Source organism: Coniosporium apollinis (genome assembly GCF_000281105.1).
Source record: "Coniosporium apollinis CBS 100218 chromosome Unknown supercont1.62, whole genome shotgun sequence".
Lineage (NCBI taxonomy): Eukaryota > Fungi > Ascomycota > Dothideomycetes > Coniosporium > Coniosporium apollinis.
In genome coordinates this window covers 15,152-29,977 of record NW_006913324.1, presented here as the reverse complement: position 1 = coordinate 29,977, position 14,826 = coordinate 15,152, and the positions used below count along the sequence as shown (strand labels likewise).

The 14,826-nt window shown below is 54.2% G+C and overlaps 5 protein-coding genes across 5 annotated transcripts; 2 read left to right on the top strand and 3 right to left on the bottom strand.

Moving 5' to 3' along the window:
• Positions 1–2,990: 2,990 nt before the first annotated feature.
• Positions 2,991–3,698, bottom strand: W97_08739 (uncharacterized protein; the record flags this gene model as incomplete). Its single annotated transcript, XM_007786606.1, has 1 exon — positions 2,991–3,698. One exon carries the CDS (start codon positions 3,696–3,698, stop codon positions 2,991–2,993), a length of 708 nt encoding a protein of 235 aa, XP_007784796.1.
• Positions 3,699–4,774: 1,076 nt separating this feature from the next.
• On the bottom strand, positions 4,775–5,497 carry W97_08738 (60S ribosomal protein L32; the record flags this gene model as incomplete). Its single annotated transcript, XM_007786605.1, has 4 exons — positions 4,775–4,883; positions 4,935–5,056; positions 5,196–5,320; positions 5,458–5,497. 4 exons carry the CDS (start codon positions 5,495–5,497, stop codon positions 4,775–4,777), a joined length of 396 nt encoding a protein of 131 aa, XP_007784795.1.
• A 1,371-nt stretch (positions 5,498–6,868) lies between these two features.
• On the bottom strand, positions 6,869–9,103 carry W97_08737 (uncharacterized protein; the record flags this gene model as incomplete). The annotated part of the gene is made up of 1 exon (XM_007786604.1): positions 6,869–9,103. One exon carries the CDS (start codon positions 9,101–9,103, stop codon positions 6,869–6,871), a length of 2,235 nt encoding a protein of 744 aa, XP_007784794.1.
• A 402-nt stretch (positions 9,104–9,505) lies between these two features.
• W97_08736 (uncharacterized protein) lies at positions 9,506–10,090 on the top strand (the record flags this gene model as incomplete). Its single annotated transcript, XM_007786603.1, has 1 exon — positions 9,506–10,090. One exon carries the CDS (start codon positions 9,506–9,508, stop codon positions 10,088–10,090), a length of 585 nt encoding a protein of 194 aa, XP_007784793.1.
• Positions 10,091–12,348: 2,258 nt separating this feature from the next.
• Positions 12,349–14,311, top strand: W97_08735 (uncharacterized protein; the record flags this gene model as incomplete). The annotated part of the gene is made up of 2 exons (XM_007786602.1): positions 12,349–12,446; positions 12,502–14,311. The coding sequence occupies 2 exons, from the start codon at positions 12,349–12,351 to the stop codon at positions 14,309–14,311; spliced, it is 1,908 nt and encodes a 635-aa protein (XP_007784792.1).
• Positions 14,312–14,826: the final 515 nt, after the last annotated feature.

The following is a 14,826-nucleotide window of genomic DNA, read 5'->3' as shown; positions in this document are numbered from 1 at the left end:
CTAACAAGGCGCCGAACCATTGCTACCGTAAAAATGCTTAGAACGTCTCCGTTGTCTGAGCGTGTAGCGGGCGGAACGTATATAAAGAGAAGGCCCGTAGGCAAGAGGGATCAACGCCGCGGTTCGCGAAAGAGAGAGAGGCGCCCGGTTAATAGGTCGTAGGCTTATGTGATTCGACGATGGGCTAGTAATAATAAGGGCACCACCCTCTAGGCGTTCGTTAACATTTGGTGTTAATCCTAAAAGTTGAATATTGCATCGTCATCTAGGTTATTTTTCTCCGGAAGATCCTCTTGCCCTTATGCGTTTGCTGTCTCCCGTTCTTCTTGTCCTTTTTTAAGCAGCTCTTAAGAATCGGTCTTCCGTTTCTTGGAGCGGGTTGTTGGTCCCTCTTCTGCTGGGTGTTTAGACGGCGTGGCTGGGGTCTAGGGATTAACTCTTAGAGTTGTAGTAAGTGTGTGCGAAACGCTCTTACGCGTTGGGGTTGCTGTAGAGGGTGTTGGAGTTGGTCTAGGAGCGGTAGAAGGGGTCTCGGCGGTTGCCGATTTGGTTCTAAGCTTTGCAGCAACTCGCTTCTTGTCGAGGGGTTGTATTGATAGCGGCAGGGGGACGAATTCTCACTCTGCTTTGGTGAATACTGTAACCCAAGGGTTGGAGACCGGGCCTTAGGCTCCCACAAACAGCTGGCGATTCACACTATGTACGCTCAGTCCAGCTGGGAGATTGCTGAACCCGCTACCGGTGTGGATGGAGCCGCCACCGAGGTCGTAAAAGAGGACTTCGCCAACAGATGCCTGATCGGCGCTCCAGATGTTGTAGACTACATGAAGCTCAATAGAAAACTGTGGGAAATAAAGGCGGCAAACGGCTTCGGTAGCATTCATCGGGTAATTTGAGTGGCGATGGGCGGCGTGTCCATGAACCTGACCTTTGCAATTTTCGTGTACCCGAACTCTGCGAGAGGTTTTTTGAGCGGATCCTCCTTCTCCTCGAGAGGTATATCGTAACAATCTTCCGTTTACGATATTTTGAAGAGGTAACAATACCAGCGAGCGATACTTTAATTGCGTGGGCGCTGTTGTTGCAACTGTAGCTATGGAAGGTACTCCTGCGAGGAAGGCCGTCAGGGGCGTCCGTGTATTTCTCACAAGGCGATCAAGATCTGGTTGACCGCTGTTCGTACTAGCCTCTAGCAACGTTGCGTGGATTTTGAAGAGGCATCCCATCCGACCGATGCCCTGGGTATTGTTTCATCCAAGAGAACTTCCGAAGTCGTGTAGAAAGCCTTCGCACGGCTGCTTATATGGACGAAGAGGCCTTCAAGCTGTGCAAGGCTCAAAAGATTGGTCGGAGGGAATGCCGCCAGCGCATATTTCGTGGCACTGGTGGTACATAGTCTTCAGGTGCATCTGTGCTGCGAGTGAGCAGTGGAAGAGCAAGGCAAGCAAATTCCAGCGCTCGCTTCAACATCTTCCATAATGGTATAGGCAATGCGGGCAGTGTATCCAGGTCCCGACGATGGTCCCGACGAGGACCGCGCCGACGAGGGCCACGCAAAGCGAGGCAGGAAACCCATACCACGGGGATACCGTGGAGGGCGGAAGGGTAGTAACAGATCATGGTGTCATTGTTTGCATTATGTCCGTGGAACCGAGCTTAGTGTGCTGAAAAGATTTGTCCTGTAAGCGGTGAGAGAAAGACACAACGACTTTGGCAAATACTGTGCCAAGTGGTAGTGTGCGTAGTCAGTACGAAGTGCCAGTTGCTGTAGGCTGATGATGTTGCGAAGAAAAGGTCTTACAGATTGTGCGCATTTTGAAGTTTGGACTGTTAGCGTATTGTTGGTAGGTTGGAAAGTGTGGTAGATTGTGTAGCAGGAAAGGGCCCGAATCATCTCAGCATCCGTCATGTATATTCGGCGTCATTTGTTTCGCCACGAGGGCCGAACGTTTTGGATCCGGGCCCCATGGAGTGTGAGTAACACAGAAGACGTTCCAGCTGTCGTTCGGCTTGCCGTATACCTAGGAACTTGTGGCGGAGACAGACCCGACACATTTTTGAAAAGGAGATCTGCGTCTCCGGATAGATAAATAACATCTTCGCCTAGCTATTCTGCGCTTCTTTGCTGTCTTGATTTGCTGCTTTGATTCGCCATCGGGACGTAGTTCTCTTCCCTCTTTTCAAGATACATTGCGCCGATTATAGCACAGCAGGCAGCATCTCTTGCGCTTGCATACTAGTATGCTGGCATTATGTTGGTTCGATGTGACTGTGATTAGACGCTGGTATCTAGAGATGTTATGTTCGTTCTTGCATGCAGCACGTGCTGGTATGTCGTTATACTGAGCAACTCGTCTTGTAGCTAGATACAGCAAAAACATTGTGTGTGGGACCATGGCTTTTGAAGGCGTGCACGGGGTCGAAGCTACGTAAGGTAGAAGATCGAAGAACCGGAGCCGGTGAGACCTGGAGTCAGCAGTTAGTACAGAGCTTGAGTGCGCGTGAAGTTGAAGTTACGAACCAGACGGTATTGTAGCCGTGCGGGAATGAGAGTGAAACAGGACTGGGATGGTAAACGCGGTATGTGGGTGGAAGTAAGCTGGAAGTGGAACTGCTGTGTAAGGTTTGTTATGTGGGAGTAAGGTGGAAGACAGCGAAAGAGAGCTACGCTGTTGTTATCACTATTCCTCGGGCTACTATGTGTTAGAGCGGTCACTCCAGCAGATAAGGGCAGGGCAGGAGAAGCAAAGTGACTTGGAAAACTTGAAACCTGCCAGCCATGCGACTTCGCATGTGAGGTTATCTAATCAGGTTCTCAGCTGTGGCCAACAGTGACAGGTGTGCAAATTTAGGTGAGATACATGAAGGGAAAGCTGTCTTCCTTGAAAAATAGCGAATACCAAACTCCAGTAAGGGTGCTGTACGATCGCTCCGAAAGATCAGAAAATAGAAAGGCCCGCTTTGCGACGCCGGGCAACGTGCAGGGCTTTTCAGCTCACAGTCTGCTTCAGCTGCGCACTCAGCTTGGCCGGATCCACAGCCGTCGACTTCCTCTCCTGCTCACTCTTCAGATCACCCGTACTCGAACCCAGTGCCGGCGGCCTACTCGACAGACTCGCCCTCTTGCTATCATCCATCCGACTACTCGGTCTCGACGCAGACAAGCTTCCCCTGTGACCATCGTCCACCCTTTCTCTCATACTGCTCGGCCTCGTGCTGTTCCTGCTCGCCGCCTGACTGCTCCTGCGGCTCTGCCATTCCGGATCATCGCCCTTGACCATCTTCCTGAACAAGCCTGTGTGCTTATCCACAACCCATCTCTCGTAGGGGCCGGGTATGAAGTTGCCCTCCTCGTCCCAAGCCTTCACCCACGCGATGCCGCCATCGAGCTGGAAGAACCCGAATTCCTTGACCTCGCCCTCAGCGTCCGTCACCGGACCGTACTTCTTGCGGGCGTCGTAGTCGGGGCGGAGGAGGTTGCGCTTCAGCACTCGGGAGTACTTTACTTCGACAGGCTGTTTAAGGCGCTCGTGCAGGTCGGGGATCGTGAAGTACCAGCCGCGGCCGGGGATGTATTCGTAGGTGCCAGGCTCGGGGGCGTCCCAGTGCTCGACTTTGCCTTCGGGCGACTTAGAGCGCTTGAACCAGCGATCTGGGCGGAAGAGTGTTTGAATGGCGACCAGAGGGTTTGGGGCCATGGATGGCGCTGGAGGCGGGGGATTGGTGGATGGTGTGGCGAGGTGATAAGGTGAGTATAGCGGGCGTGCTGATGGAGAATAGTCAGAAAGGCACACAACTGAAGGGGTTTTGGCGGATATTTGAGGAGCAATCTAGGAGTACGGTGGGCGATAAGAAAAGTATATTCACCGACAAGGTGCGTGTGCGGTGACCGAGTTTTTCTTCAATTCTCTTCAATTCTGGTAGCGACGATCGCTCAACCACCGCGGAGCCTGCTGTGATTCCGGTCCTCTGGTGGCAGACTGATGTAGCCTCCCGCACCGGGAAACGAATGCTTCGAGGAAGTCGCCATGTTGATGTCGTTGCAAACGCCCAGAGACTTGGAATCTAGCGCAGAAAGCTTGTCGTCGATACTGCTCTCCTATCGCCACTTTCTAACCAATCAGATTGCAGGCCTGGAGCTGATGGGCGCCGGAAAACGTCGAAAATGACGGGTGCTGCCGGTGGTTTGTTAGGTGTGCAATAGCACGTGCAAAGTACATGTGTATATAGCGGTGTATATAATGCCCGCGCCCTGAAGCGAGAAATGTTCGTGCATGTTTCACAAACTTGAAACAGCACCTTGATGCATGAGCAGACAATCTCCAGCTCCTCAAGGTGCACAACATGGGCGCAAAGCTACCAATGGGAAGCCAAGCAGCTTGCACGCAGGTAGCCAGATACAACTACTCGTTCAACAACTATGCAAGCAAGCCCCACGGGAATGGGCAGATTTTTAGTAAAATGATGAGCACGTGGAGGAATACCATCTGCGTACGAGCCTGTTGTGGCTTTACAAGCGTCGAGCACGTACTCTCTATTGGGTAGCTCGAGCGATCATGTCCATCAGGGACTAGGAGATACAGCGTGACGCGAGGACACTCAATGTGACCTATTCTTGAAGATGGTTCCTATTCTCATCGATCTCGCCAGCCCAAGGATTCATTGGCCATGGAATCGATTGTGTCGTGATGCTCGCATACAAGTAGCTCTATCAGGAGAGCTTCGCCAGAGACCATCCCGAATGAAAATGTGCGCCCCGCTCAATGCAATTGCCCTACGACTCAGTTGTGACCTTGGCCTTGCCGTTGGTGACCTTCACGCCCAGCTGCTTGGCCCTCGCGATGATTTCGATCCTCTTCCGCGAGGAGACTGCGTGTGAGATTCTGGCGGTGTGTTAGCCCAAAGACGCTTCAGGGAATGTTCGAGCGGCGTACTCTGCGGCGTGGGTGCGGTTGTGCATGAGCAGTAGGTCGACGTCCCGGATGTTGTTGACGAGGAAAGCCTTGTGGCCGGAGGGCATCATGTGGCGCGTCCTCTTGTTGGAGCCATAGCCGATCTAATATATCCCATATCAGCATCTTTCAAACCAAGAGTAGAAACCTTCTAGTGCTCCTTGCGCCCCATCGTCCGTAAGCGGTGCCCTCGGCGTGTCTCTCATATCCTCCACCGCAATAAAAATGGCGGGTCCATCGTACCTTTGGCATAGCAGCCTGGCCCTTGAACCTCCTCCTCACCCTGTTGTCGATACCCTTGGGTTTCCTCCAACTCTCACCAACGCGCATAAAGCGGTCGCTCTGGTGGCGCTTGAAGGGCGCGGTGCCTGAAATCCCAAGACCCTGTCAGCATTACCCATGTACCAAGGTCTGGTAGCTTTGATTGCGCGCTATATTCCATTGCTCGAACTGCTGGGTATCGTAGGCGGCGTGGGTGTGTGGAATCGAGATGGGTTGAACGTACGCTTCTTCACGATCGTGATGTGCTTCTTAGCGGCGACCATCTGCGAAAACTCTTGTCAGCAGATTGTACTTCTGGCTGGGACGGTCGATCGTGCTGCACGTACTTCGGCTGTGTTGTGGTGTTAGTAGGGAATTGTCCTTGACCTCGCTGTCGTCGAGAAGTTCGGGTTCGAAAATCGAGTGGGTAGCATGTCGCGCTAAGCCTGAAACAGGGGCATTTAGCGAACATCGTCAACCTCAAGCCTCCACGACACTACAATCACCTGCTGCAGGGCTGAATGGTCCGCCTTGTTTGAGGTTATGCGAGTACTGGGAATGGTGGCAGCACTCTCGTTCAAGCTTGTGCAGTCTTACAATCTCGGTGCATCTCGTACAAACGACCAAGATATTCAACACCGCCCGAGGCGGCACACAGCACATCTATCGTAGAACGACTGCGGGTTTACACTACATCACTACGACTACGAAAAACCCTCCAAGGTACGAATAACAGGCACTCCGATCCATTTACAACCTTGCGCTACGCACTGCACAACCGAGCCCTCTTTCTCTTCCATCCGCCGTACTAATACACCCATCGCACCTGACATGATTCCACCTCTCCGTGACCTTTCTATCGAGTCCGCTGCACCCCCAGCACATGATCCTATCGCCGGTGTAGATTGTCCCGCAATTGCACTGCCGCTCATCAGCTTCAGGACCCATTGATGTAGCGACGCTGCTCACGCATTGGAAGCCCATCCTCTCACAGCGCTCTTCTCTGGTGTGCCGGTTCGGTTGCGGCTTTGGAGGGGTTCCAGATGCTCAGTATGTGTGCAGGTGGGTGGAGGGAAATGTCGGTACCGCTTGACAGCTTGCCCTTACCGGAAATTCGAGAGTCTTTAATGTGATTTTTGATACTGGATGTCGAGTCCGCCCGCGCCAGCTCCCTCGCAGGTTGATATAACCTCCGGGGAGGCAGTGCTAGAATGATAGCATATCACCCATTGCGGCTCTGCTACAGCCTCGAGTCCGCCTCACAGGGCGAACCAGTCGTAAAGTCACTGGAAGCCTTGTCCCAGCCTTTGAACGGGTACTTTGGAGCACCTTACCTTGCCTTAATTGAGGCAGAACACTTCTTTTCCAGGACATCGTTTGAAACGCAGAAACGGTGCAAGCAGGAGTGATATTGAGTGATAGAATTTCGTTGCCTCATACCAATTGCCCAGTCGTCCTATTGGAGACCAGATCCCCAAACAATACGAGCCTTATAGCTGCCCAACGCCAGCCTCCCGCAGCACCCGCTAAACAACAAACGCCGTGGCTTGACCGCCCCACTAAGACCATAACAGCCCCCCACTCCAATCTTGATCCTCTGGAGAACGCCATCGCTATGCATAAACCGATTTCCTCAAAGCATGCGCGAGTCACACTTAAGTCGCAGCAACCATCCTCAACGGCGACGCCATCGACTCCTCACCCCGCACCCTACTCGTCGGCGACGCTGTCCGCATCAACAGGGCATTCGAGACTTTCCTAGCCGCCTTGCTCTGGTGGTACTGCGGCTCTGGGTCCACGCCGGTATCGGCCTCGTCGTCGCTTGGTGGGGCGGTTGAGGCTGTGTCCTCTGAGGAGTTTGAACCTAGTTGAGCAGGAGATGCGAGCGCGAGCGCGATCTCTGGTGACGCGGACGGGTTGGCGGAGGATCCTGAGGGTCCGGTTTCGGGCAAGGCTGCAAGCAGAGCGGATGGTGGATCTGCGCTTGTGAGTATGGGTAGTGCTGTGTCAAGGAGCGCTTCAGGCTGTTCAGCCTCTCCCGGTCCGGCCGCAACTGCTGCTGTTCCTAGTTCTGGCACTGATGATATGTTGGACGCGCACTCGACTGGATTGGGAACCGGAGACCCAGAAGGCGGCTCCATGCGCTCATAGAACAGCATGAACACACCGCCCTGCCGCAGGACGTCCTCCTCAGTAACCTGCGAAACGTCGTCATCACTCAGGCACCACCATCTTTCAGAAGCCACAGCCTTCCCTCCTTCAGATGCTTCTAAGTCGTCGTCCTGGGAACCGGACGTCTCTGAGCTGGGAGCCTTATAAAGGTGTTTTCTGTAGCAAATGTAGTGTCCGTTTTCGTGATGTCCGTAATGCGTGATAACAGCTCTAAGCTCGTACGGCAGCTGCAGTAGACTGTTCTCTCCGTCAAGCATGGATGTCCTTGGGTCTATGGTCCACTGTTCCGTGGCTTCTCCTAGAGTCTCTAATTCTGGCTGTTGGCTGGCACCAAGGCACCACGGTCCGAGGTCCAGAGTCTGCGGAAACCGGACATCGGCGTAGTTCTTCCTTTGTGCACCGCTATACTCGTCAAACACGCTTCGATTAACATGCAAGACGAGCGATGTTGGCGCCCTTGCTACGACTGCCTGCCGCGACTTTGTCGTTGACACCCAGTTCTTCTTCAGAATCTGACATTTCTTGACGAGCGTCTTCTCCTCGAAGTTCTCTTCGTCCAGCGCGTGCTGCACAGTAGCCAACCGACCTCGAATCGAGTCCAAGAGCGCATCTGGCATTGGAGAACCACCAGTGGTTCCACTCTCCAAAAGTCGCCGCAGGTGCTCTTCGGACTTTTTAAGCGTGCATTTCGCGCATTCAACACCTTCGATAGGCTCAAGCTTAGTATACTCGTCGAGGCAGTCCCGAATATCGTAGGTATAGTCTCGGCCAAGGGGCACGGTAAGGCAATTAAACGGAATCATTGAGAGGCCTTCGGAGTAGCCGCAGCGTATGCAGCCAACACGCTGGGCTAGGAGGCCCTCCAGAGGGTTCCGGAACGTCTGGTCCTTCGCAGTCTCCTCTTCGGAAGATTTTGCCGCACCGATGCTGGTCGAGTCCCCGGCCGCGGCGATCTCTTGCACACTTTCTAGCCCGGAGGTCCCGCCTCGCAGCCTTGAGGCCCGCACTACCTCCTTGTCCACCTCCTCCAGGATTCTCGAAAAGTACTCCTGCGCATCCTGCTGCTGCCAGCTGTCCATAGACTTCAACTTCGAAGGCGTCCAGAGCCGTTGACCGTGATTCGTGGGATCGTTGAGCTTTGTAGTGGTATCCAGGAGTGCACTGGTTGCTGATTCGCCCAGGAGACTGTCATACTCGCTCGTAGTCTTTGCCAGAAATTTATTGAGAGAGTGTAGTGACGCCAGACCCTGGATAATGCTGTTCTGGTAGCACGAGTTGTCCCAGTTTCCGAGCCCCGGCGGAGTCTCACTGTTAGTCCCTTTGATGAGAGTGCTGATCGTTCTCAGCGATCTGTCTCCCGCAACGCTTTTGAGTACACTTGGTCCGCTGAGGCTCAAGACCCTCTTTAACACCTCGCTCTTTACGGTATGCATGTTGCCCGGTGCTGCGGCGCTCCCAGCACTATCTTCACCTCCCAGTCCAGAAGTGCGTGCGCGGTCTAGAGCGAATACCAGCCGCGACGGCATGAGTGTGACAACGAGGTTCCATATGAAGTCTCGCAAGGGTGGGAGTTGGTAGATGGCAAGCACCGCCAGCAGGAGGATCGCTAGTATGTTCCCAGGCGTGGCTCGTGACTGCTCCTGCCTGTAGGCGAAGTCGTACGGCAAGTCGTGCTTGTAATCCTGAGTAGGCGCTTGACGGTAGCGGTTGCCGTTCATGGTGTTGTGTCCAGTGGGCGATAAGCCTGTTTGAGGCGGGTCAGTAAGGAGCCTCTTCTTTGCGCACCGAACAGACAAGCAGTGAATGTCTGCATAGGCGCGACAAAGGCGTAGTAATGCGCTGTGGGGGTTGACGCCCAGGGAGAGTGACGGAAGGCGTTGAATAAGCTGCGGTGGGTTGGCCCTGGCCGTAGGGCTGAGAAATGGTTTCGCTTCAAGGTTCTGCGCGAATCTGCCGAGGAAATCTTGGCCTCACATTTTCGAAAGTCCAACACCAACAACGTTTGTCGTAGCTGCCTAGGTATACAGATTGGGAAACAGCTCTTCCAGCACCTGCCTATCGTTCCTCTCAGGCTACCAGTAATCTGAGCATCTCGCCGGCGCACATCCGACTCCTCAATCATGGCCAAGACCGCAAAACTAAAGAAGAAGCCCGCTTCCATCAAGTCCCGCGCCGCCCGTCGCGAAACATCCCCATCGCTAAACCTCGATAAATCACTCAAAACTATGAAGCCACCCTCCGACTCTCGTCCCTCCGTACTAGCACCTCAGAGCACTGGCATCATTAAGAAAACCAAGAAGTCCAAACCCATGTCGCGGGCGCAGCGCCTGCGCCATGAGAAGGCTATGGAGAACGCGGAGAGAGATATGGACAAGCACGAGAGGAAGATCGAGAGGAGCAAGGGGCGAGGACGGAAAGTGCAGGAGAGGGCGAAGAATTGGGAGGAGTTGAATGGAAAGATAGGGGTGAAGGGTTTGAGGGCGTCGAAGGAGAAGGCGGCAGAGGACGATGGGTGGATTGACGAGGGTATGGCTGTAGACGAGGAGCCGGAGCCTGGGAGGGTTGTGGTGGAGAAGGGTGCTGAGGGGGAGCCTTCGTTGATGCCGGAGCCCGTCGCTGTTGTTGCTGAGGGGTCGGCTCAGATGCCAGTTGCAACTGCGACCGCGTCGGCGAAGGAGGACGAGCTGGACGATGGGATCCTATGAGGAGGCTCCTCGCGGAAACGAGGGATAGCCAAATACACTTGCATACCACTGGCCTTGGCCGCCATGCCTAGCAGGAGACGCTTGTCAAACCTGTTGGCAGATTTGGCTGGCTGCGTGCGGTATGCTCCTGCGCGCTTCAATCGACTTTGAAAGTATGCACACTTCAGCGGTGGACTCGTATCTCGGGCTGGTCATCGCCGCTCATCGAAGCGCCCGCATGAAGAGACGGTCTCATCATGGCGGGGCTGTAACCGTCATGTGAAGGTCTTGTAGTAGTAAGGGGCAAGAGGAGTATGCATGCGTGCTGCGATTGAGCTCCAGGATTCAAGAATGGATGTATGGCACGAGAGGGTTTCATGAAGACATGTTGCTAGATGATAGATTTGCCGCTTCCACGATATGACAGCAAGAGACCGTCACCACGTACCAACAGCTCTAGTTGTTGGGTTCTTCCAGTTACGGAAACTTCAACAGTTCTGAAATGATTCTGATTGCTTGGCACACTCTAAGTTCCAATCTCCGGCTGTAACGGTCAACCGCACTGGTGTGGTGGAGTTCAAACTTACCATACAGCCATGACGCAGTCTATGCTACCGAGGTATCACCCAAGAATATCCTCATGCGAGTTTTCTGAGGGTCTTCTGAAGCTTCCTACAACGCCGCGCTCTTGACGAAGACAAGGGCCATGATGACAAGCGCGAGCTGTAGTCGTCGTCGACCAAGCAGATCACTGTAAAGCTAATTGTCAGCCCTTCCGGCTAAATCTCAACATGGTTCAACCGGCTCCAGGCCGGACTCGGAACTTGCTGAACGGACAGAGATCCAGCCACCCGCTAAGAAACCCAGAGCTATCCTTCATCTGGAAGACCCCATCACGATTCCAGAGTGTTGGGAAGGATTTTCAGCTCTCAAGAAGCGTCCTTGATCTGACTCCGAGACAAAGTGTGGCGCGACTTCGCGGAGCAGCCTGGTATTCTAAATCCCAAGAGCAGAGTTGTCGTGGGCTCAACTGCGGAACATATCAAATCAAGGGTTGATCAAGCGAACCGACCACCGCAGGTTGAAGTAACACTGAAAGATGGAAAATCATCAAACCGTTTGCTGTCCTACTAGGTTTGATGGCCCAGACACCTGCGGACCATGATTCCTTAGCCTCACCTTGTCTGGAAGTCGGATCAAGCACGACGACAGCTGTCGAGCCAAGCTTTTTCAAGACCTGGCGTCGAAGATCCGCCAATGAGCTTCCCTGCTATTCTCTGCTGGCTGGGAGAATCGATCACCGAGGACCTGGCTGGCGGAAGCCACAATCTTGGCTGTCCGTCTTGTCCTCGGGATCACCGCCGAAGCTCACCTCAGCTCAGCCTCACTGCGCAAGCGATGATCGCAGTGCCTGGTGCCTGCATCCATCCGCACCCTCTTCGCGAACGCATGTCATGCAGGGAATGCTACATGAAGGATCGACCGCTTGGGGCTGTTTTTAGGTAAGCGATGTTGCGCAACAGCCTGCCATGTCCTCGCCTTCCTCTGGCTTTTCCTTCGTCTTGGCATGACTTTTCGTGAATCACCGTCAGCATCAGTGCAGTGCTTCATGGACAGGAGCACGGAAGGCTACTGGAGTCCGCTGGAAACGTCATCGACGGGTCTTCTGGGCACAGACTTCCGCAAAGCCCAGATGCTCTCCGAGTCCTTGCTTCCGGAGCGATGCTCCGACTAATGCTTAAGCGCACATCTAGGCCGAGGTTGAGGGCCAGATGAACCAAAATTTGCGGGGAGATCTGGACTTCCTCACCATTCAGCTTTCTTCTCGCTTTTCCTAGCGGATCGCTAATCAGCCGTACCTTTCCTACGCTCAGCACTGAGTCTAACTTGAAGAGAAGAGCGGAAGTGGCGATGTGCCATACTGCTTCCATCATCGATGTCCGCCCATAGCGTCAAGCCATCATGTATTGGCGGTGGCACAGCTGAATGGCGATCTTTGGCCATAAGGGTGCAGGTCGCCAAGTCGTATTTCCTACTGCATTCTTCTAGCCTCAAGATTGGCATATTCTAGCCTGAAGGTATCGCATCTGTCACAGATTCTAGACGACGAAGCAAACTCTTCTTCGCCTTGGCTGCTGGCCCGACACAATTGTAACTCTGTACTTGTCAAGTCTATATAGAGCTCCGTCCGCTCGAGCTGTGACAGTATCATCACAACCTCAACAGCCTCTCGCTTTCTACGTCCCACCTGATCCAGCAGTCTTCCAAGTCAACCAGTCATGTCTTCTTGGTTCACCGCAGGGTTGTTACTCTCCGCTCGTTTTCTACAAGCATTCGCTGCAGTTACCCCATTCAGCACAGTCGGGTCTATAGATGGGTAAGCCATCTCATACTGGTTGCGCTCCCATCGGTCAACACTGACAGTGTCACAGACTATCGGCAGGCTCAGAATTCAACTCTGGCGGCACTCTTTCAGTCAATGGATACAGCATCACCGTCCCAGACAACTTGATCGTCCAGTTCCCAGCAGCCTGGGTGCCCTGGAAGGATGTCGTTGCAGCAGGATTCAACGGCTATGAAGTTTCAGTTGTCGGCAACGTCGTCGATGGCAGAGCGATTGCAGGCCAGATCGAGCTAGCACAGTTGTTGCTGCATGCTGGCAGTGGCTACGTCGAGTCTATAAACAACGCTGCGGGTTCCATGAAGATCGCAGGCGGCCCTACAATCAAGATCAATGATCCCAACAAGGTCTATTCGGTCGGCTACACTGGCAACCCGCTCTTCACGGCCGACGACGAGAACCCTTCGATCACTGCGTTCAGTGGATTCCCTATGTGTATTCCCAGGTCCGCCAACGATGATCTCTGCCCGAGCTCGAACCGTCCGGCCGGCCAACGACGCTTCACTGCGCCCGACCCTCTGAAGATGGCGCCTTTTGCAGTGGGAGACTTCCTCGAGTTCTCCGGTATCAAAGTTGGCGGCGAGATTATCTGCTTTGAGATCGCGGCTCTGAACGTGCAAATCCTTTCCAGCAGCCCAGCTTTCATTCGCATGGAGGATGCCATCATTGGAGTTTACGACGGCCAGGCGAACGCGGAGTGGGGCGACTCAAGGTTCATTGGCGTCCTCTCCGACTGCTCGGCCTCAGTGACCATCAGCGCCATCGATGTGGATCCCTGCACAGGTGAAGAGACCGACCGTACCATTGGCAGCGCTTCTCCTAAGGCAGGCGACCCACGCTGCAAGTGGACCTTCCGCGCCGATTCCACCACTCTCTCCAAGTACACTCGCGAGTATCGCATCAAGGTCTCGACAGGCACCAAGATGACCCAGAACGGCATAATGGCGGGCCAGTACGTGCAGCCAGTGACAGAGTGGATCTTCCCTGAGCTTGCTACACCTGGCGCTGAGCCGCCCCTGCACACTTTCAACCAGTTTACCCACCTTGTGAACGGTATCGTGGACGGTGAGCGACAATTCGGGCAGCTGAAGCCCTGGCCCGGTGCCAACCCCCCTGCACCCGCGCAGGCCTGCTCCGGCCCTGTGACACCCGCCGATCCTGCACCCGTTACGCCCCCTGAGACCACCCCGGGAGACACCACTACCCCCGTCGACCCCGTCGCACCTGTCGTCGAGGCCCCCGTCGCCAACGCCGGCGTAGATATTGCCCAGCGCCCCGGCGTGCTTGTCACCTTACAAGGCTCAAACACCAATGATAAAATCGCAGCCGCCGACCTTGTCTACGCCTGGACGCAGATTTCCGGACCCACGGGCATCACACTTGCGGGCGCAAACACCGCGAAGGCAACCTTCACGGCACCCACGCAGGCCGACGCAGTCACGAATCGCGAGTTCCAGCTCACGGTCTCAAGGAAGTCAGACGCTACCATCAAGTCTACCGACACCGTGGTCGTCAAGATCGACAAGGCGATCAAGGACGTTGTGACTATCACCTCGTACACACATACCAATTCGAACAGCGGCACTATCTCTGTGACGGCGCAGACGAACGTCATAGATGGCAGCGTCACATCTATGAGCCTTGTGCTATCGGGCAGGACCACCGTCGCCATGACGAACCAGCAGGGTGGCAAGTGGAGCTACAATGCGCGCAGCACGAACAGGCCCACGAGTGTGCTGGTCAGGAGCCCGCTTGGCGGCACTGACAGCAAGACGGCGGTGACGGCGAAGAGGAGGTCGGTGTTGGAGAGACGGGACGAAATGTCTGCTGCCCGCTTGTAGGCACAGCCGAGGCAATTGGTTCTTAGCGATTGCATTGCATGGCGTTTTGGGGCTGCATTATTAGGACTTGGATCGGGGTCTGGGTTATGACTTAGGACCATCACGCTCACTACGAAGACAGTCTTTACGAACGCTGGCAATGCCATAGATACCATACTAGACTAGACTTATGACACCTTTTATCTCACTACTTGAAGCTCATCCATGATTCTGCATTGTGACTAACGCACTCCCAGGCTAACAAAGATCGCCGGACTCCGGAACTATGAAGCCGTGAATCTATTGCCGTACTCACCACTACTGTTACCATGCGCTTTTAGTCTTTGAGCTTACTCGCAACAGGTTCACAACGCTCCTAATGTTTCGGTGCAGGTACAGACAAGATCAATTACTGCTGTACTGATACAGCTATGCATGAACGGTGAATGCGATGTCGTGAGTTGGGAAGCTGGCGATTTCTGTGATCCAGATGCGTGCATGATCCAGAGTCGTAAAGTACACGCAGTGATACCAGG